This window comes from Mustela nigripes, chromosome 3 (assembly GCF_022355385.1).
Source record: "Mustela nigripes isolate SB6536 chromosome 3, MUSNIG.SB6536, whole genome shotgun sequence".
Lineage (NCBI taxonomy): Eukaryota > Metazoa > Chordata > Mammalia > Carnivora > Mustelidae > Mustela > Mustela nigripes.
In genome coordinates this window covers 182,393,933-182,415,507 of record NC_081559.1, presented here as the reverse complement: position 1 = coordinate 182,415,507, position 21,575 = coordinate 182,393,933, and the positions used below count along the sequence as shown (strand labels likewise).

At 40.1% G+C, this 21,575-nt stretch overlaps 1 protein-coding gene across 2 annotated transcripts in view; it reads right to left on the bottom strand.

The window, feature by feature from the left end:
• Positions 1-21,575, bottom strand: part of NSMCE2 (NSE2 (MMS21) homolog, SMC5-SMC6 complex SUMO ligase) — a 212,874-nt gene that overhangs the window by 166,983 nt on the left and 24,316 nt on the right. For both annotated transcript variants that reach the window (XM_059395153.1, XM_059395154.1), the window contains exon 3: positions 8,967-9,073. In XM_059395153.1, coding sequence (XP_059251136.1) covers positions 8,967-9,073 — 107 coding nt within the window. The remainder of the gene's footprint in view (positions 1-8,966; positions 9,074-21,575) is intronic.

The window sequence follows — 21,575 nt, the reverse complement described above, 5'->3', positions numbered from 1 at the left end:
TGAAATTCAAAAAGCTCCAGGGGTTAAAAATCTAGTTTGGCCAACAGACACATGAAAAAGTGCTCATCATCACTTGGCATCATGGAAATACAAATCAAAACCACAGTGAGATACCACCTCACGCCAGTTAGAATGGCTGAAATTAACAAGTCAGGAAACAACAGGTGTTGGCGAGGATGTGGAAAAAGGGGAACCCTCCTACACTGCTGATGGGAATGCAAGTTGGTACAGCCACTCTGGAAAACAGTATGAAGGTTCCTCGAAAAGCTGAATATAGAGACACCCTATGATCCAGCAATTGCAACACTGGGAATTTATTCCAAAGATACAAATGTAGTGATCCAAAGGGGCACGTGCACCCCAATGTTTACAGCAGCAGTGTCCAGAGTAGCCAAACTATGGAAAGAGCCTAGATGTCCATCAATAGATAAATGGATAAAGAAGATGTGGTATATACACACAATGGAATATTAGGTAGCCATCAAAAAAGAGAAATCTTGTTCTTCGCAATGAAGTGGATGAAACTAGAGGGTATTATGCTAAATGAAATAAGTCAATCAGAGAAAGACAATTATCATATGATTTCATTGATATGAGGAATTTGAAAAACAAGATAGAGGATCATAGGGGAAGAGAAGAAAATATGAAACAAGATGAAACCAAAGAGCGAGACAAACTACAAGAGACTCTTGATCTCAGGAAACAAACTGAGGGTTGCTGGAGCGGAAGGGGTGGGAGGGATGGGGTGTCTGGGTCATGGACACTGGGGAGCGTATGTGCTATGGGGAGCGCTTGAATTGTCTAAGACTGATGAATCACAGACCTGTACTCCTGAAGCAAATAATACATTATATGTTAATTTAAAAAAAAAAAAACCTGGGTTGGCCAGGACACAAAAGAATGAAAGATATAGTGCTGCCACCAGCAGAAGCTTAACGCTTAAAGAAAGAAACAGAATAAAAAGTTTCCTCACAGTGACAGGTCACTACCCATTGGCTCCACTTCAGAACAAAAGAGCTTCTCCTTACCAATACAACTGCAAACTCACACAGGGCTTGAAAACACAAAACCCGTTTATTTATATTCTCTCCACTTACACTCCTTCTATTCTGTCATTGTCAAGAATTTATGGGGATCACACATTTGAAATATAGCTGACAACTTGCATAGGACACACCAGAGCAATAAACCCAAGGCATTTTCCTCTCCCGATGTGTTTTCAAATGGGTGCCGCTAGTAAAGTAAACACAAATTACTTAAAGACGGAAATGCAGCTCAAGGACTACTGCTCTGTGCATGTAGGTATATAATTATGCTATTCATTGAACTATCTTGCTGGCATCTTTGAGTGATATTTGGTTATCGAAGGAAACATCAGAAGTTATTCCTGAATTACTGAAGTTTTACTCAGTTGTCTGGTTCTTGGCTTTAGTATGAATTCCCCTCTTATAATCTCTTTCTTGTTGCTACAAATTGTACAGACTTAGTGATCAGGGAACTTCAAACCCACCCAGCCACGGCCATGCTGCTTGCTGGCCTCCACAAAGACCCCATCCCCCCAATTTTACTCAACACCTCTTGGTCACACCATGAGGACTAAGCTCCCCTCGGTCTGTCCCCACCACCACGAGACCCCTTTTAAGGAGAGCGGCCCTGCCTTCAAAGAAACATAATCTCTGGCCTTTCCCTGGGGGGCGGGGGGTTCTACTGTCTTATCTCCTCTCTGAATTTGAACTCAAAATTCCCTGTCAGATACTATTTAAAATTGATCAAAGGAAAGGACTTCTCCTTTACTGAATGTCCTGGGCCAGGTTATAAATTAGCACAACTATTCCAGGTGCTCTTGTTTTCCATCATTACCAGACCTCCACAGTCTCATCCCCACTTTAAGAAGAAACTGAGGCTCAGGGCTAGAGCGGAGAAAAGCCAGAATTTAAGCAAAAGCCCCTTTCCCCTCACTCTGATTTTAAGTACATTGCTATTGTCTCTGTCAGAGGATTTCACTGTTACTATTATTTCGTAGCTGTTTTGTAGATACATGTCCAGAGGCTTTGTATCTTCACTAGACCAAGCATGTCACTGGCAGGAACTGAACAAGTAATTGTGAGGTAAATAAAGAACAGCTTTCGGGGCACTAGGGTGGCTCAGTGGATTAAGCCTCTGCCTTCAGCTCAGGTCATGATCTCAGGGTCCTGGGATCTAGCCCCATGTCGCATTGCATCGCATGCATCGCACTGCATCGCATAGGCATCGGGCTCTCTGCTCAGCAGGGAGCCTGCTCCCCACCCCTTCTCTGCCTGCCTTTCTGCCTACTTGCTATCCCTCTCTCTGTCAAAACAAGTAAATTTTAGAAAAAATAAAAAAATAAATAAACAACTGCTTTCAACACCACACTTTGAACACACATTTGTTTCATGGTGAACCTTCTTAACATCTGGTGATCGAGTCCCCCATTCAATCTAGTTTCCTGCCTCCCTTCCACTGCCCATTAGCACCACCGCTTGGTAATTGGGAACGACCTCAATCTCCCAACTCTAATTTTAACACTTATCAATTATGGTGAAACATTTGTTATGGAAGGAGCTAAAACGACGATCTAAAATAAGGGCTTGATGCTATATATGGGCCAGGCTCAGTGTCAGAAATTAATAGGAGTTGGCTGTATTAAAGAACCCTCCCATCATTTAACGAACACAAGTAATTAGCTACCAGGACTGCCTGGGGCCACTGAGGCCCAGGCGTTCAGTGTCTGTCTGGAGCGCTCTTGTGAACGAGGCCTTTCAAATGTCTATGCTTTTACTGCCCATGTTGCTGCTGCGTGCCCCCTGCCTGTCCTGGACCCTCTTCTCTTCCTTTCCTCAAGAACAGTTCCTTCCCTCCACTCTCCTGAATCAACTCTCCACACAGGGGTCTTGTTTACTTCACAGACTCTGAGAGCCCAGGCAATCACCGCATATTTGTAAAAAAAAAACTTTTCCTTCCTCTTTTTCACTGTTGGAATAATGCACAGTCTTTTCGGAGGCCTTTCCTGATCTGCACAGAAACATCTCCTAGGCCCATTTCAGAATTTCAGATAGCGAGTGTGACGCACTCCCCCTGTTCCCTGGACGCCACAGAAAAGGCTGCAAATCGCAGGCCCATCCTCTGAGGCATGAACAGGTGGAGACGACAGAAGTAGTTCCCGAAGTGGGTTCTGTGGTGCACCAGTCCTTCCCCCGAAGAGATTTTCTAGTTAAAGAAGTTTAAGAAATTAGTAAATGTACTTCCTTTGGAAAATCACAATGCATAAAAGCATATTAAAGGCTTTGGAGTCTTTAAGGAAATTCTTTCAATCAAGCATTCCCCAAACTTATTTGACCACAAAATCCTTTTTTCCTATTATACTTATTCACATCCTGATTAATCGGTATTACAGAGGAAACTTTTGAAAATGCTGCACTGGAGACACATTAAGTCCCAGTAGAGTATAAACATTTTATAATTCTGATTAAATTCCAACACTTAATACCTACAAAACACTAAGATGGATTTCTATAAACCACCCATGAAAATCAGTCTCATGATAGCACAAGCAGAATGTTCACCTAAAAACAGCGACAACACTTGGTGACCTACAAGATTTAGATCTAGGCTCTTTCTTACAGAAGTAACTCAATTAGTGAAATACTGTATCCAGACCTACCTACTCTCTCTGTAGAATAGACAAAATGGTACCAAACACAACCTTAATTTGAGCATAACTGCAGAAGGAGTTCTAAAGCACCAGAACAGAAAGTAATTACCAGTAATCACAGAAAGAGACACATTCTGGGCCAAGTAGCTGAAGAGTGAATACCCAAAGCCAACTTTTTTTTCCCCTTGCTTAATTCCCACACCTGGGCAACACTCCTAGAGACAAAAAGGGTCATATATGAAACATTAGGAAACTTTTGACAAGAAAGGTGGTACAAGACAGTGCACCATACAGGGAGCAGCAAAGAGGGTCTTCTTCAGTTCTTTCCCAAATAGCTCCAAGAGATTTTCACTATTTCCACCAGCACCTCTCACCTTCTTGCTATTCTGCTGATATCTAATTTCTCTCATGCTCAGGAATCTTCTGTCCCCAAATTTTTTAATCCCCCAACTAACTTCCCCTTCTTCTCCTTTTGTCAATGACTCACAATGTGGAGTACATTTCTGTTTAGTCAGTAGATGATCGTATCTAATAAATTACATCCTCTGGCCTGAAACTTCCTTCAGATACTATAAAACATTCATTTTCTAAGTAAGAAATGCTTCCCAAATCTGGTTAAAGTAAAATGGTAACTCCCAACTTGCAAGATACCTCATATGATTTCATGTTCAAGTGGTGGGTCTTAAGGTATAAGATTTACAGAAGGCAAAGCTTACCAACCGATGAAGGGTGAAGGGTGAGGAAGCAGAGGGAAGTGATATGTCAAAAAACGTTCTCAACCATGTAGTTGCATAATGACAAGGCTGAGGTAAGCTATACCTTTGACCCACCTTGTTCTTTTATTATACCTAAGATTGTGTTGATTTCAACAGTTTACCTGAGGTATATTTCTACTTTTCTAACTCTCACCACATTCGTTTGAAAGGGCAGATTAAATGTTCAGGTTAGCTTATCAAGTAAAAACAACAGTACACAGGGCTATCCATGAACAGATTTGTAAGAAACAACACAAGCAGACCAATTTAGCACCTAGTTGCTCTTATTCGGTTAATAAAAATAATCACCCTCCCCAGGTAGGGACTGTTATAAAACACTGACTTAAGAAAACAAAAACTAAATATATGGCAGAAATCCAATTTAAATGCTTTAAAAAAAACCTTACATAATCTAGGAGATACACATAGCACAGAGGAAAGTAGTATCGGAGGAAAGTAAGGAAAATACACATACTCTGATTTTCCAAAAAATTAACACACGGAAGCAGTCCCTACTAAAAGAATAGTATACAGGTAAAATCTGGCAAAGATTTAAAGTTTGTTGAACTGAAATTACACAGTTAAGCAGCATGACAAAAAAATAAACACCAAAGTATAATATGAATCTCACAGTGTAGGTTACTTCTGCTAAGCTCTAGGACTGAACTGCTTATCAAAAAGCACCCAGGATGCATATTGTATCCCTGACTGCTAATAATGTGAGGAACTAATCTGAGCCTGTTAGGACATCTATCATTCAGCTGCATGGTGTTCATCCTTTTTCACCAGAATTAAGGTGATTAGCTGCAAGGACCATCCCCATGACAGTGGTTAGACCCTTTATCATCTCTTATTTGGAGAAACACACACCTGAAAATGGATTTGAAGATTTCCTGAACCAAACTGGTATCCACTCTCTGGCATCTGAAGCCCCAAGATGGGACTATAGGCTTAATTTTAAACAATCCCATAAACACTAAAATACACAGTATGGAAACACACAGCATTACCAATGTTCATTCAATACCAATTCAAGGTTTCACTCTGAGAGGCATAATCCCTGCTCAACTAGTGAAATGGCTTGATAAGCAGAGTACCAGTAATAAAATGATCCTTAAATCAACTACTGCCGTGACCTGCATTACTACTCAGTTTCCGGCACACAGTAGGCACTCCTATTGTGAATGAATGAATCACTGAACAGCCTTACGTATGTTACTCAATTACTCTGCATATTTTAAACTTTCTATATATAAAAATAGGCTTTCTCTGGCCTAGTTTCCCAAATTGCCTGAAAATCTGACATTGACACAGTAAAAAGATGCTTCCATCTCAGGCAGAAGTCACAGAGACAGAGAAGTCATAGACCATGATCCCCATGTCGAGGCTCCTTCCACTTTCCTCTTGGATTACATACCATGTCCTCAGGAAGGAGTTTCCCAACCCCCAGCAGTACCATGCCCCCTGAGTTATTAAGTCTCCTTGAATACTTTATTTTCCTTTTGTTGCACACACCACAAGTCATTAAATAAGCTCTGTATGGCTCTTTGTTAAACGTCTGTCTCTCTCTCTAGACTCTAGACATCCTGAAGTTGGTGGTCATGTGGGCTTTGGTGACTGACCTAGTTCTTGCACCCAGAAGTACCGGGCACATAGGTATTTGGTAAATATTTATTCAGTGAATGTTTGAAAACAAGAAGCCCCCTTTTGAGAACAATGAGAACAACGGTACCCCTTCAATACACTCAAATAATAAGAGCTTAGAAACTGGGGGGAAAAAACATTAGGTCATCAGGCGTAATGTTCAGAACATCACTGTTCTCAACATGAAACTGAGACAAGTTTTTCCCTGGCAGTCCCAGTGAGAAAATAAGTAACTGTACCACAGGGTGTCAAAGCACTTTCATCATGTGTGTGCTTCATGAATGAAAGTCTCCAAAGAGTTCAGACACATCTCTCTGTGGTTTGACATGAATATTCTAAAGACCTGTGACAGGTATACACCCATGTATCCTGAATGTTTTAATAAATGACTTAGAGACTGTGATTTGGGGGAGGGGGGGTTGTTAGGGATCACTGTGTAATATTCCCTCTATCAACTAGCTTGAACAAAGTCTTAACTTTTTTTTTTTTTTTTTTTTTTTTTTAAGTTGCAGAGCACTGAAAGAAATACCGATTCTAAATAAAATCTTCAGGCATTATAGACTGCAGTAGCTCTATTTTCTCAGAGGACAAAGACAGGCAATCTGAGAGCTTCTGTTGGATGCCAAAGGGACTTCCCAGAGATTGCTGGTAAACGGATCCACATCTCTAAGGTTCCCAAGGAAACTTCTAAAGCCTTTTCAGAGCCTTTTCTGAAGGTCTGACCTTCAGAATCTTGTGAAGGTGAAGCAGGAGAGAGACTTCTATTTAAACAATACACTCTAATGCTCCGTGATGATTAAAAAACTTTTTTTTCCATTTCTGTGACTACATGAAAATTTACCAACAGAGAAATTACAGGATGGGTCAGAATTTTGGCCAATGTTGAAGTAATGGGAGTACTACTTGCCTTTCAGAAAGATCTTGTTCCACCTTTTTTAAGGAATATCTTTGGAAGTCTGAATTTGCAAAAACCCAGTATCTTATGTCTCCATCAAATTTTAGGAAGGTCAAAGGTTTGATACATAGTATTTATTCTGATTCATATAATAATCTTCTGAAATAGGCAGGCCAAGAATTTTGTAGATGAAGAACATGAGGTTCCTAAAGGTTAAGTTTCTTGACCCAGGATCATAACGTAGGAAATGGAAGAACCAAGAGTGGAAGAGTTTCTGATCTCTAGGCCATCGCTATTCCTAAGGAACTGTACCACTCTGGCCCTTCTCAAGCTGCTGTTCATTCTTCACTCCTCCCCAAAGTAAGCCTTAAGATAGAAACATCTGTGACTTCTATGCACATAGAGAGAATAGTCAATGAAAAGGGCAAAATATTTCCCTCAAAATAAAGTCATATCCCCACTATGTCCCTACATCTGTGAATCCTAGAGTTTAAGAGAGAAAAAAAATTCATATTGAGTTCTTTAACTTCCAAAATCTGATTTCTTATCTATTATGTACACTATGCTATCACATTGCACAACATCAAAGGTAAAGATAGAAAGGCCTATCAAATAACCTCCATAGAATGTTAAGTAAGGGTCAAAGCAGGACTGATCTAAGCAAGAGGCCCAACTCTGATCTTGGTGGCAAACAGACTTTGTTCTATAAAGTCAGCCTTGTTCTTTTAAGTCATTGGTCTCTAACCATGGACACATATTAGAATGAGTTTTTTAAAAAAAAACGCCGGTGACCCAATCCTGCTCCAGAAATGAAATCAGAATCTCATTAGAATAGGGACAGGATGGTTCTGAGGGTCAGCGGGAGCTGAAAACCTCTGGTCGAAGTGCTTTTTGTTATCCACTTTCGTAGTTTCCTGTGGAAGGAATATTCACAGTCCAAGGACTAACAGCCACAGTGGTAAAAAAAAAAAAAAAATCAGACTTTTACAAGCTGAATGAGTTTACACTTCTTGGATATTAGCAGATATGCTTAACTCACAAATACTATACTTAATAACTATTAGCCATTAAAAAAGAAGAAAAACACAAAAAATATATTTAGAAAACACAGAGCTTCATAAAACAATAAACATATAATTATGTAATGCCCATTTAAGTAAAGCTTAAGTAATAAAACATTCTTAAAAGTTTATCTTCCACTGAATAGTAGCCAATCTTCTAAAGTATTTGATTTTTGGCATTTTTCCCATAGGTAGAAGTAACAAAAGGCAAATAAAGAAATCAGAAGTACAAGACACCCTATTACACAGGTATTTGAAATCAGTTCAAAGGGGAGTTTCCACTGCTCAGAGGACAAAGGACTTCTCAGAAATATTACTGCAATCATATTGCTCATTTCTTACTCAACCCGGTACTGCTGAAAAGGATGTCGCTATGTTCCCACCTTAACTGCCTTATGTGTTGTTTTTGTGACAGCTGGAGTCAACAAAAATAAGTGTGGCTTCTGGAAAAACTAAAATGTCAGCCTTCTTTATTTTTAAACTTGCTCTAAAACTCTCCCATATTATCTGAGCCTATGAATTTTGCAATAGCTGCATATTAGTTAAAGCTGGAGAATGAGTAACTCAGCCTGGTCTAAAGTGTATGCTGCAGTAAACATAACAATAAAAACACGTTCTATGCACCTTTTTAGCATTTCATAAAAATTCTACTCCCATTCGAAGGGGGCTTCCACTAAAGATTTCAAGACCTCCCCCTCCCCCAAAAAAGGGCAAGAAAATCTAAAATAGATGTAACACTCTAAATAAACCTAGGTGGCCGAGCTGGGAAACTACTTTAGATTCCTTTTCTATAAACTTCTTGATTAAGAAGAAATTAATGACTGCTATAGTAATGATAAGGAAATATTAAAGGTTAGAAAAGAATTTTGATGATATGTTTCTGTTTCCAGGTCACTGAGCTGTAACCAAATATTACCAGGTGAGTGGTATAAACTTACATGACTTATTGCAGACTGAACAGCCTTTACGTAATGGCTTAGTTCCCGATCCATCATGGCCAATTCGACCATTGCCTTGTCCATACTGTATTCACTACTCACTTCAGCTGTAAGAGAAAGAAAGCAAATTACTATTGCACATTTAAAATGCCATCTCTGGAAAAAGTCGCTTCCATATAACCCTTACTAGTCAATGATCTAAACAGTTCTGTAAAAGGTATTGCATATTTTTTAAAGACCTCCTTAACATAGGCCTGCTTCATTCAAAATTCTGAGAACACACCCAGTAGAAGCAAGCTCAAAGGCTGGGGTGGAAAAAGAAAGTAGACTTAAGACTTGGGAGTTTGAAGCTGTGCCATTTAGTTGTGTGATCATAAATCAACCACTACATTTCTCTGGACCTCTGTTTCCTTTTCAGTTTTTCCTTTTCAGTTAAATCAGCCCAGCAGCACGAGGTACACATGCACCCACAGGATTATTAAAGATCAAATAAGAAGGATTTCCATTTCCAGTACATTAGGTTACATGGACCAATTCTACTGAAAACCAGAAAAATGCTCAGTTAATATAAAGGAAGGAAGGGGGGAAAGAAGGAAGGAAAGAAGGAAGGAAGAAAACTCCTTAAAATAAAGTTACCAGACAGAAACAACCAGGGCAACATCAAGAGAAAATAAGAAAAGCAAGGCAGAGCACAGAACAACACAGTCACATACCCTCCCCCATATCAACTGGGTCTTTACTCCTCAAAATACAGAGAAACCAAAGTAATGCCACCCTTGGTCCTCCAGGCTGCAGCAGGGCTGATCTTGGCCACGGAGCAGAAAAGAGGTAAGAGAGAAAGAAAACAAAGCTGTTTCTGAGAACCTGTGGCCACAAGCCAGCTCTCCTGGATTTGCACCTGGGTTCCCCTCATCTGAGTGGTCCGGGGAACCCAAGCTCTGATCTATGTGAGGTGGTCTCACACTGAGTACCTCCAGGTACCCCCTCTGAAAAAGACATTTTTTATCCTAGGCCTCTACTAATCCGGACAAATAATTATGCAGGAGAATGAGCAGATTACAGGAGGGGAAAAATAGAACAAAATCAACAGAAAAACCTTACAAACCTTAAAAAACACAAGAAAACACAACACCAAGAGTAAGAATCGGCAGAAACAGATCTACAAATGTTTCAGATATTGGAATTATCTATCAGTTAGAGTATGAAACAATTATGCTTACTATGTTTAAAAAATTAAAATACCCTTGCATAACAGGAGACTATACAGAGTGGTTAGCAGATTGGAAAAGTGAAGAAATGTTCTTAAGTGCTTTTAGACTTTTTTTCAAGCTCTAAACACGCAATTTAATAGATCAGGCGAAGATCAAGAACACGAAATATACAAATTTTAATATTAAAAAAGGTGAATGAAAAGAAGGTAAAGCTGACTTAGTCACATTTGGAAATGCACACACTCAAAGATTCTCCATTCAAATACCCTAGCTCAGACAAATGTCAGGATTTCTTGTCTACTCTGTAGAACAATAGGACATATCCCAAAGTCAAGAAATAATATAAAATGCATTTACATTTGGCTTTTGAAAGTGATTTTCCTAGACTTTAAAATTATGCTTCAATTTTACGATAGTCAATTATAAACACATTTCAGAAAATATCTCCTGGATTAACTTGCTTCTGGTACAATGTCTCTTGCTTTATATTACCCAGACTTCAGAGACTGTTTATACATCCTGATATAAGGTTTTTTGGTTTTGAGGAGGGGGAAGGGAGCAGTATTTACATAAGAAAAATTTGTATTTGCATTCCCAAAATTAAATACAACATTTTTAACAAAATCGTGCATGAGCAAGGACTCAAGTCATATTACAAATAAAACTGTCAGTGTTGTGAAAATGTCCAAATGTTAAAAAGGGAGACAAACTGTTCAGGTGTTGCTGATACCAACATGTATCTGCTATGTATACAGCAACCTTTTGTTAAAAATCACATTAATTACTTGGTGACCAGAAAGAGAATTTTAAGCAATTTATATCCTGATGGTTTATGACTTATACAAAGGCAGGCATTTTACTGTATTTGGTTAATCTATGGAAATTGATATAATGTTGGCAATCTCCCTCTGGAATTAAATGAGTTTATTTTTGAAAGCACATAAAAATGTGCTTTTGAAATTAAAAATGCTATGAAAGAGTTGGCAAAATAAAACAAATGGGATCATGGTTCTCATTATCAAAGTCCCAAGGATGCTAGCAAGACTTGAACCACATGGCAATTTCAAATCACAAGGCCAAGGAGACCCTGCCTGCAAAGAAGAAAACGAATGATGGCTGGGCCAGGTTTGGTGGCATGAAGCCTAAGGCAAGAATCTCTGGAAGCCATGTGTGGTTCCCTGTAGCCTCAGCAAAGGCTCCAGGGCCCAAGAATGCTGGGACATGCTGAAGGACCTAAGTGATGAATAGTTCAGCCAGAGGCAAGATGGAAAACACCAGAAAAGATCAGGAAGCTAGTCCTGAGAGGAACTGAGACCCACACACCCCACCTGGATGTGAGCCAGCTCAGATCACTTTGGCTAAAGTCAGTGTCTCGGTCCAATGCAGAAGAGCGCTGGAGACCAGAGACCTAAGAACTAGGAGTCCTACAGCAAAAGAAATCTGGAAGAAAGGCCATGAGAACATCCCTGTCGAGTAGCAACCTTACATTTAAAGATTCTTTTGGTGATTCTTGCTGTTCTTCTTGTTAACCTTTATTTTCCTATTGTGATAAGAATCTCTCTTAAAACCGTGATTTCTACTCATGTTTCAGGACACCGGGCTGCGGAAGGCATAGAGAATCTGTGTCCTGCCCTATTAACAACTGAGGTGAGGAAAAAGCATGGTGTTGCAGGAAGAAAGGCAAACAGGCCAAATCAATCCCGGAAGGATTCAAGAGGAACTTGGAATGAACACAGACACAGGGAGTTGGCTGTTGACTAAAAAGTGAAGGGATGGTGGGGCGGGTGTGTAGGGACTGACCAGTCAAAGTTTCCTTGCTCCTTTACTGCCCTTATAATAATCCCACTACCAAAATTCCCCCACTCTTACAGGAAAGACTTCCTAAAAATTGACACCAAACTAAATCCTATACATCCTTCAAGGGTGGGGGCGGGGAGCTCAAGCCCACCTGCTTTTAAACCATGCCAGCCTAGAAAGATCTCCTTTCCTTAATTTATCTTAACAACTATATTTGATACTTTGAAACTTTGAGCCACAAATAATCTTGTCTTATGTGCCTTTGTCTCATTTCTCCAAAGAGATTTGAACCCATTTGAGAGTGAGAAGGATGCTTTGGTATTCTTGGGAGCTAGTGAAGAACTACAGCATCTCTTCCCCTTCAATGGTCTCACATGGCATTATTTAATAAATTTGAAAATTAAACTTTCATCAAACTATAAACTGTCCAGCCTCAGATATCTATTGAATTAAAGTGTAATGAAGACATAGGATATAAACACATTTGCCCATTGTACTTTCATGGTGATTTTTCCATCACATAAAGCTCGGCACCAGCACGTGGGGCCAAGGGAGGGAGGGGGAAGAGAAGCAAACCAGTAATGTTAACATCCACAGAATGACAATCCCAGAGAGGAAATCACTACGGTACCAGAAAAGCCTGGCATTATAGATCGTGCAGCTGATAAAGCATGGAAAGCAGTAACGACGAGAAAAAAAATAGATAATCATAGCTGTAGCTAATAATTAGTAGGCACTATATTATGCGCCAAGATTAAACTGAACACACCACTTACAGTAAACCTCACAGCAACTCCTTTATCTGCACTTTACCGACGAGAAGGTGAGACACTGAGCTGCTGAAGGGACCCGCTCAGCACCAGAGTAAGGAGCAGCGCAGCAAGGCTGCCAACTCAGGCTTTCTGGCGGCCAAGTTTGCACACCTGCCCGCCTGTGTTAACAGATGCGTAACCATGAGGAGAAGGACAAGCACCTTCAACTCCTCCATGAATTTCCAGGGAACAACAGGGAACAAGGCCCCCAACCTTATCATCTCAGCCACTTGGTGATCCATTCCAAGTGGGACACTACGGACTGTCACTCAAATGGTCCCATAAAAGCTCTTCCAAATTCCTAACAAAGACGAAACTGTTAAGAAAAAGAAAATGATTCTTCCCTTTTAGAAGACTACTAAATTTTCATGGTAGTGAAGAGAGCGACTTTTCACATCAGCAAGGCCAGCAGAAGGGGCTGTAAAGGCAACCAAGTCACCACCCACCGATGCCAGGAGAAGGAAAGCGACGCTCGCTGCTAGGAAATCCGACCTGCATGAGGCCGAGGGCCCCAGGTGCCGCAGCCACAGAAGTGGAAGCAGCAGCAGAGACACGTTCAAGGGGAAGTCTTCCTGTTGCAGAGATACTTCTTTCTTTTTAAAGATTTTATTTGTTTATTTGACACAGAGAGAGAGATCACAGTAGGCAGAGCAGCAGGCAGAGGGAGAGAGAGAAGCAGGCTCTCCGCTGATCAGGAAGCCTGATGTAGGGCTTGATCCCACAACGCCAGGATCATGACCTGAGCTGAAGGCAGCCACTTAACCTACTGAGCCACCCAGGCGCCCTGCAGAGATACTTCTGAGTGGAGCAGTTTCAAAACCATTCCTACAATCTATGCCTCTGACTGCCTTCCCCCGGCCAAATGGGGTCTGGGCAATCTAGGAATATTCCCATTTCTTCGATGTGCCATTCAATGAGCATTTATTATAATCAACCTGCGCCTGTATTACTCAAATGAACCTAAGCGATATACTTGAACATTCCTTTGTAAGCCAGTAACTACACAGGGAAGTCTCACGGAGAGCTCAGGGATTCTGTGAGGCCTGTGTAACCCATCTGGTGCATTAATTTGGAAACTGTTCCAAGAAGTTAGCACAAAAACTCGCTTCAATATATCCCCCACCCAGGCCTCAGCAAATCAAGTCCACAGGGCACAGATAATCTCTGATTTACAGTATAAAATTATAATTTTCTGTAAGTACGCCAGTAGCAGGACTGTCCTTCAAATGTGCATGTCTGTGCTAAGGGATCCTGGTCAGCACCATCCTGAACACTGTGGACTGTTAATGGTACCCGAACATTTTATACAAATGTTACTTAGAACAGATAGGGCCATAGAATGAAACCCATTTTTAAAGATGGTTTCTGTTTCACTTTTCTTTTTCCCGTTCAGTGGCAAACCTTGGTAGAATGACAGTCACTGAAAGACGACTTCTTTTTAGACTGAAGTGCTCTGACATTTATAGAATATACGGAGTGTCTGAATGGATGCAATTGGCCTGCATATGGTTTTCCTAAAGTCAAACAAACCTATAATTATGCAATCTAAGCAGCCACGCTAGTCATTAGACACGTCATCTGTTACTCAATGTCAAAATGCACTAACAGCAATGTTCTAACTATTACTATTCCCTGTTTGAAGTGTTGAAAAAGGCATTAAAGTTACATGATCTGTACAACACTAAGCTGAAATGGGTGATTTCGTGTTGCAATCACTTCAACTTAAAACAAAATTCATGAGGCTTCAATGAGAGAAAGGTGATGGCAGGAACAAGTTATAGAAGCAAAATAGTAGCAATCAATGTCAGTGTCTCAAATATGAAAGACCGGGGCCAAAATGAGGCCAACAAAGAGGGTTTGGAGGTGGGGGGGAATGGAAGGGAGATGACAAACTAGCTACTTTTATCTGTAGACTTGTGTGAGACAAATGCCCAGTCCTCCATTTATAACCAAAAGATACAGGTAATACGCCTGCAGCAACATGGTGATTCGTAAGCAGCACAGCATGGACTCATGAGAGTTCGTCATTCAGGTTGAGTTCCAAGACTGTCTAGGGTTTCTTTACATCTTATTTGCTCAATACAATGCCATTTTAGGCTAATGGTTAAAAATGAGGGAGCAGAAGATTCTTTATCTTGGCTTCTCCATGTCCAAGTGGGCATGGTCAGTAGACCTATCAAGCTCTTGTTTCAGACCAGCGACCAGTTTGGCAAGAAGGGAGGGATGCAGCCAAAAGATGCAGCCTGTAGACCAACTATTCTAAATGAGGCTCCTCCCTAGCCATGGCTGCCTAGAGCCGCAGCCTAAGGCATAGGCACTACAGAGAAATAAAGTCTATTCCCTAAGGCCCAGTTCTGGGGTTTGGGAAATACAGCTGAAACAGGGCCAAGCACATGTAGTACCTACAGCCAAGCAAGTTCTCTTAGCAACCCCTCAGGTCCTAAGTAGAACTGCCTTCAGTGAAACCGACATGAAACAGGACATTTTCCCTGCTCTTTCCCCTAGCATGTCCATACACATCTCGGTACCACCTCTCCACACTACCAGATGTCGTTTTGCTTTGCTCTGCTGTTCTCTATGATCTCAGCCACAGATCCTGTTCCAGAACCCTCCCTAATCTCCAGAATAGGACCAAATGCTTCATGTCTTATAGGTCCATAAAACTTCTCTACCTTTACAAGGAGGACACATGTGAATGTGTGTGTGTGTTAGGGGGGCACGCCCTTTGGATAAATTTCATCCACTTAATCCCTTCCAATTTTGTTCCTGATTCAATTACATAGTTTTGTCCCTGGCCAAGTTGTTTCCTGAATTTTTGTCCTAAACAAATAAATATTGCAGAATATGGTGTTCTTTATTCTACAAAGTCATATACAGGCATGTCTGAAGAAGAACAATATCAATTACATATAGTTGATTAAACTCAACTCCACACATTTGATCAATAACATGCTGGACTAAGACAAAGCAGTCATTTAGTGTTCTGGGTTGCTGACTCCAATTCAACATGAATCACACATCCAGAGGATCTGATAAATATCCAGGCCATAAAGTACATATGTCCATTTTGGCAAGGAGCAGGGAAGAAAACTCATCAGAAAATCGCCTGATTGGATTTTAAATTTTCTAGAACAGATGGGATGTGGAATAGAGAGATTTTACTTCCTGAAACTGAGAAATCTCTTCCTAATCTCTTCTGAGATTCTTCTATATTTTGTAAACAAGAAATTTCATCTTTCAGGATGAACTCAAACAAATGACAGTCGAAATCATCTTCCCCTCCCTCTACAAAAAAAAAAAATCCAAAAAACAGAAAAAACAGAACAAAGAAACCCCTTCCTCTCTTAAAATACAGCTCCAACTATCCCTAGCAACATATACCTACATACACACTTACCTCCGTGAGTGGGTGTGTGTGTGTTTTTCCTGGCAGCCTAGTATTAAGCAATCATTATATATTCATCAGGAGTCAAATTTAATGACTTACTCACTGCTTGAGCAATATTTAATAGAAACTTATTACTTCTCACTACACTGTACTTTAGCCATAATTATTCCTCCCCACAGATAGTAGTATGGAGGAAAAGTAAAAACCAAATCCACATTCTGTAACTGCCTCCCACCAGAAATAATAGTGAAGAGTAGAACAGGGTATGGTACAAACCGCTACACAACTATAAATGCAGCGAAATGGGAGAAATCTTCAAGAAATAGTGACCTTTATAATCCTCTTTACTCATCTATATAACTTTCTTGTCAATTATACAGAAGAGGAAAGTTGTATAATACAGGAACTCAAAAAGCCAGCTCCGGAGTCAGATTATATTCACATCTAGGCTCTACTACTCTCTAGCTATGTAGTCTTTGGTCAGTCACTGTATTAGAGTTTCCTCTTCTGTGGAATGGGTACAGTAACAGTATTTAACTCATAAAGCCAAGACAAGTACTAAATGAGAAAACACAAACAAAATCAGCACAGCACCTGCCCACAAAAAACTATTCTGCAAATGTAATTAGCCTAAATGCTGGAAGCATTTTACCCTTAGAACCAAAAGGTATCAAGTGAGGGTCACCTCTTTAACTCTCTCAGCTGTTTTTTCTAACTTGAGACCAAAGCACTAACTCGAGCTCATAAAACTGCAAGGCTCAATGAGAAGCTCTGGAAACTTCCCCCCACCAACTCATGTCCAGAAACCCATTCACCTAGGACATGCTTAAGTACTTACTACATGCCAGGTGGAGGGAAAAAAATGCCATCAAGCAAGGAGCAGCTACTCCCGCCCTCAGAAGGTAGGAAAGGTCTAACAGGTGAGGGGATAAATGTGTCCTCTATCTTGAAAGATGAGTAGCTGTACCCCAGATGTTTACCAGACTGCAGGAGAGGCTGAACAAATGCTCTCCCCGCTTCTCCAAAGAGGCTGATTTTGAGTTTAAATTCTCAAACAAAAACACAGGGAGAAACAAAGGGGAGAAAGATACAGATTTAAAAAAAAAAAGAACAAATCTTCACTGAGTACTGACAACGTGCCCAGCACTTTGAACACACTACTCATTCTATCCTTTGTTACAACAATGTGAATTAGGTGTTATTACAAGTAATTCAATAAGGAAACTGATACTCCTAGAGGTTAAATCATTTGCCCCTGGTCACACAGTCAATACATGGTGACGTTAAGAATTGACCTCAGGTCTAACTTTAAAGTTAGCATGGAAGGCACATGCTATAAGGGTCTGAACTACTCCACACAAATAAATAATCCATTCATGCAAAAGTCGCAGGGTAATAAATGATCAGTTCTCTAGATAAAGGAATTCTTCTAAATATTACCTTCTTGTGAGAGAGATAGAGAGAAAGTAAAATCAACTTACACAGTTCTACCTCAGAGTAATGGAGACCAGCGTTCATTACATAGATAGGTATTTCCTTTGAACATTATAGTTAATATTCCATAAATCACCATGGTAAAGGTAAAACAGTGTTTGAAATAAACCAAATGTTAGGTTCATAAAATCATAGACATGGTCTCTGGATAAAATCTATTCTCCACTAGGCATCAAAAGCACTAGGAATCCCAGGTAGCTACCATTTTAAAACATACCCACGGAGCCGCCGGGGTGGCTCAGTAGTTGAGTGTTGGCCTTCAGCTCAGGTCATGATCCCAGGGTTCTCGGATCGAATCCAGCCTCAGGCTCCCTGTTTGGCGGGGAGTCTGCTTCTCCCCCTGCCACACCCCCTCTCAAAAATACATAAATAAACAAACAAATAAAATAAATAAAGCATGGGGTTGAGAATTAAGTACACAGCTGAAAAACTCAAATAGTATAATAATGAGGTGTCTCCAATCCCCAAACTCCCCCCCAGAAACAACCACTGTAATGAGGTTCTCATTCCATGGAAATATTCCATGTACAAGGTACCCTCTTTTATTTTCTTTAGAGATTTTATTTATTTATTTGAGAGAGAAAGAGGCATGAGAAGAGAGAAGGTCAAAGGGAGAAGCAGCTCGGTGGGGACACAGACTAGGAGCCCGATGTGGGACTCAATCCCGGGACTCCGGGATCATGACCTGAGCCAAAGGCAGTCACTTAACCAACTGAGTCACCCAGGCAGCCAAGGCACCCTCTTTTAAAAAGGACAACAGAAATTAAGGCAAACAAATATATCAGGGAAAATATGAACATATTAAAAACACGAAAGGAGAGATGCTAAACAAAGAATACAATATGGTTGGTTAGAGGGGAACTTCCATTCACTCACTGACTAAATGTTTACCAAGCACAGACCATATGCCTGGCACTCTGCTGGGTGACCTAGACAGTGTAGCGCACAAGGTAAACCCTACGCCTTTTCTCAAACAGCTCATACAAATTTCCACTCCATGTAAAAATGTCTAAAAAGACCAGATATGACTATCTTGCCTTTGTTTGGCTCTTGGTATGGTGGGAAAGCTCGTTCTCTGCCAAACAGCTCTAATTATTAGAGCCCTTCCAAAGAGAGAGCTGATTCATCACCACCCTGGAATAATTCTAGGCAATGACAACAATAAATCTGAACTGCTCTCTCACGCACATTAACTTATCTACACCTCATAACCTCCATATAGTGATTTTACTCTCCATTTTATATGGTGAGGAAACTGAGGCTCAGAGACGTTAAGTGATTCCACCGAAGTCATGCCCCAATATCAGAAGTGGGACTTGCCCCTGGCCCTCAACAGCAGAGCTGCAGAAGAGCTACTTAGTGAGCCACACAGAAACAAGCAACTCTCCCAGACCACAGTTTTTCAAAGATCTGAAGGTGGCTCTTATTTAAATATTTCCTACCTGTGAGTCTTTGTTTCTCCAGGATAAAGAACGATCATCAAGTTCATTCAGTGTAGCTGACCTGCCTTCACCTAAATGTGGTTCATTTGCTGGTGTCCCTTTTACAGAAGGACTCCAGAAATTAAAAACAATTACAGTCATGGGTTAACCAGAGAAGGCTATGACAACACTATAATTACATGTGTACCGTTGCGATCATGTGTTGATTACTAGTTTTCTTTCAAGAAATTAAATAACATTTACGAAGCACTATGTGCCAGACACTATGCTAAGAAATTTATACACATCATTTCATTCAATCCTTATAACTCTGTGAAAAAGACACCATCATTATCCCCATTTGATGGAACAAAAAAAAGGACTCAGAGAGGCTAAATATCCTGAACCAAGGTTATAAAGCCAATAAGCTGTAGAGGGAACATTCAAATTGGGGTCTATTAAGTAACAGAGTCCATTCTCCTAAATATCTCAATAATTATCACACTCTGGGCATAACCCATTTCTCCATGTCCTAAGACTTTGCCAAATGCCTTCATAAGATCTATTCGCATTAGACTAAAAAGTATCCCTACTGTACCAGGGAAGTCACCACAATTAAAAAAGGGGAACAGGAGATGAAGAGGAACTAGGGTAATCAATCATAAATGAGATTGCTACTAAAAAAAAGGTTAATGATCTTTCGCTTGCACACAGACAGCAACTGCCTTAGACCAGCCTATCTCTGTACTCATTTTGAATAAATTTATACCAGGAAAAAATTTCAAATGGGGTCACCCTACTTTAAAATAGAAAGTTAATGAAAGACTTTAATTAAACAGAAATTAAGTCCTCAAAAAATATAAAACTAAGTTTGAGAGAGGCACCTGGGTGGCTCAGTCAGTTAAGCGTCCAACTCTTGAGTTCAGCTCAGGTCTTGATCTCAGGGTCGTGAGTTTGAGCCCTGCCCCTGGGCTCATGGAGCCTACTTTAAAATAAAATATTATAAAAATAAGCTTGGGAATCTGGTAAGAAGTTCATTAAATTATAAGACCTATGATGACAGGAACTGTAATCTCTGTTACTTATTTCCCAAATGTTAGTCTAAAGTAGTTTGTTCTGAGAAACATTTCTTTAAGGAAAGAGTAAGAGGCACAATCACAACAGGAGAGAACAACTGTATATCCCATTCCTGTCAGAGGATAATTTCTATGTTTGTTATTTTCGGAAAAGTAAAATAAACTTGATTTGCAGTGAACATGGTGTAATGTAAAATGTGTCAAGTTACTTTGCTCTACATCTGAGACTAATTAACAGTGTCAACTATACTCAAATAAAAATAAATAAATTTGATTTCACAAAAACTATGGCAAATCAATCTGTTAAAACTTAAATCACTGACAGCCCCCGAAAATAAATCTACCATAACTTACCAAAACCATTGTAATAACTATTCCATCTGACACAGCATATTTCCTTATTTTTGCACCTACAAACAGCATGTGTTCTTGAGAACTTATAATTCTTTTTTCATTACGTATCTTATCATTTCTAAGATGTTTTATTTTCATAACCTTAACTGACTTAAATCAGTAGTGACTCCCAAAACTGTTTTCCTTGTCTTCTTCAAAACATCTCTTTCCTCTCTAACAAAGAAATAATGATCCATAAACACTTAAATCTACTAGAAACAGCTCAGAGAACTCTGTTGGGGAAAGTAAACTACTTCTGTAATGGCAATCATCACCCACTAGTATCTGTTTCTGGATGACACTTACAATGAACTAGGAAGTTAAGAGATAAAGAACTATTAATATTCAATGAGTAAGGAACTGGTTCTGTAACACTACGGTACTATTTATAAAATGGGAGGTTCCAATCAATCACATCCCACATCCAGGCACCCAGTCTCCGCAGCCAAAGTGAACTGAACAACAGGCAAAACCCAAACCCTGAAGTCACTTCAGACCCCCATCCTGGCATCCTCCACACCACTCCACACCCTCCACAGGTTCTATCAATTCGGCCCACTCAAGTCGACTATTCTGTCCTTTCCTCCCTTTCCAACTACAGCTGCCTGAATTTCAATCCTTACTTCGTCTTCCTCAGATTACTGCTTTGCTTCTTCAGTGACTTCCTTTTTCACCCTCTTCTCCCTCCAGTCCTTCTTCCAGGTCGTAACCAGGACTCAAGAGCAAATCTGAGGGTACTCTCTTGTTTATCAAAAAACCTACCATCGTATGTCCATTTCTGGCCAAGACTGAGTAACAGGGACCAAATTTATTCTCCTGCCTAACAAAAAATTCAAACTGAAAATATATAAATAAATAACAGTTTGCAAGATGCTAGAAGTCATCCAAGGAAAAGGAATCAGGATGATAGGAAATATGAGATGAAACCTGTGATTGTGCACCCCCCCCCCAGCCATCTTGAGGGAGTTTTCAGGTTGCAGGGCACACAACACCAATCAAAATTCTATGACCTCTTTT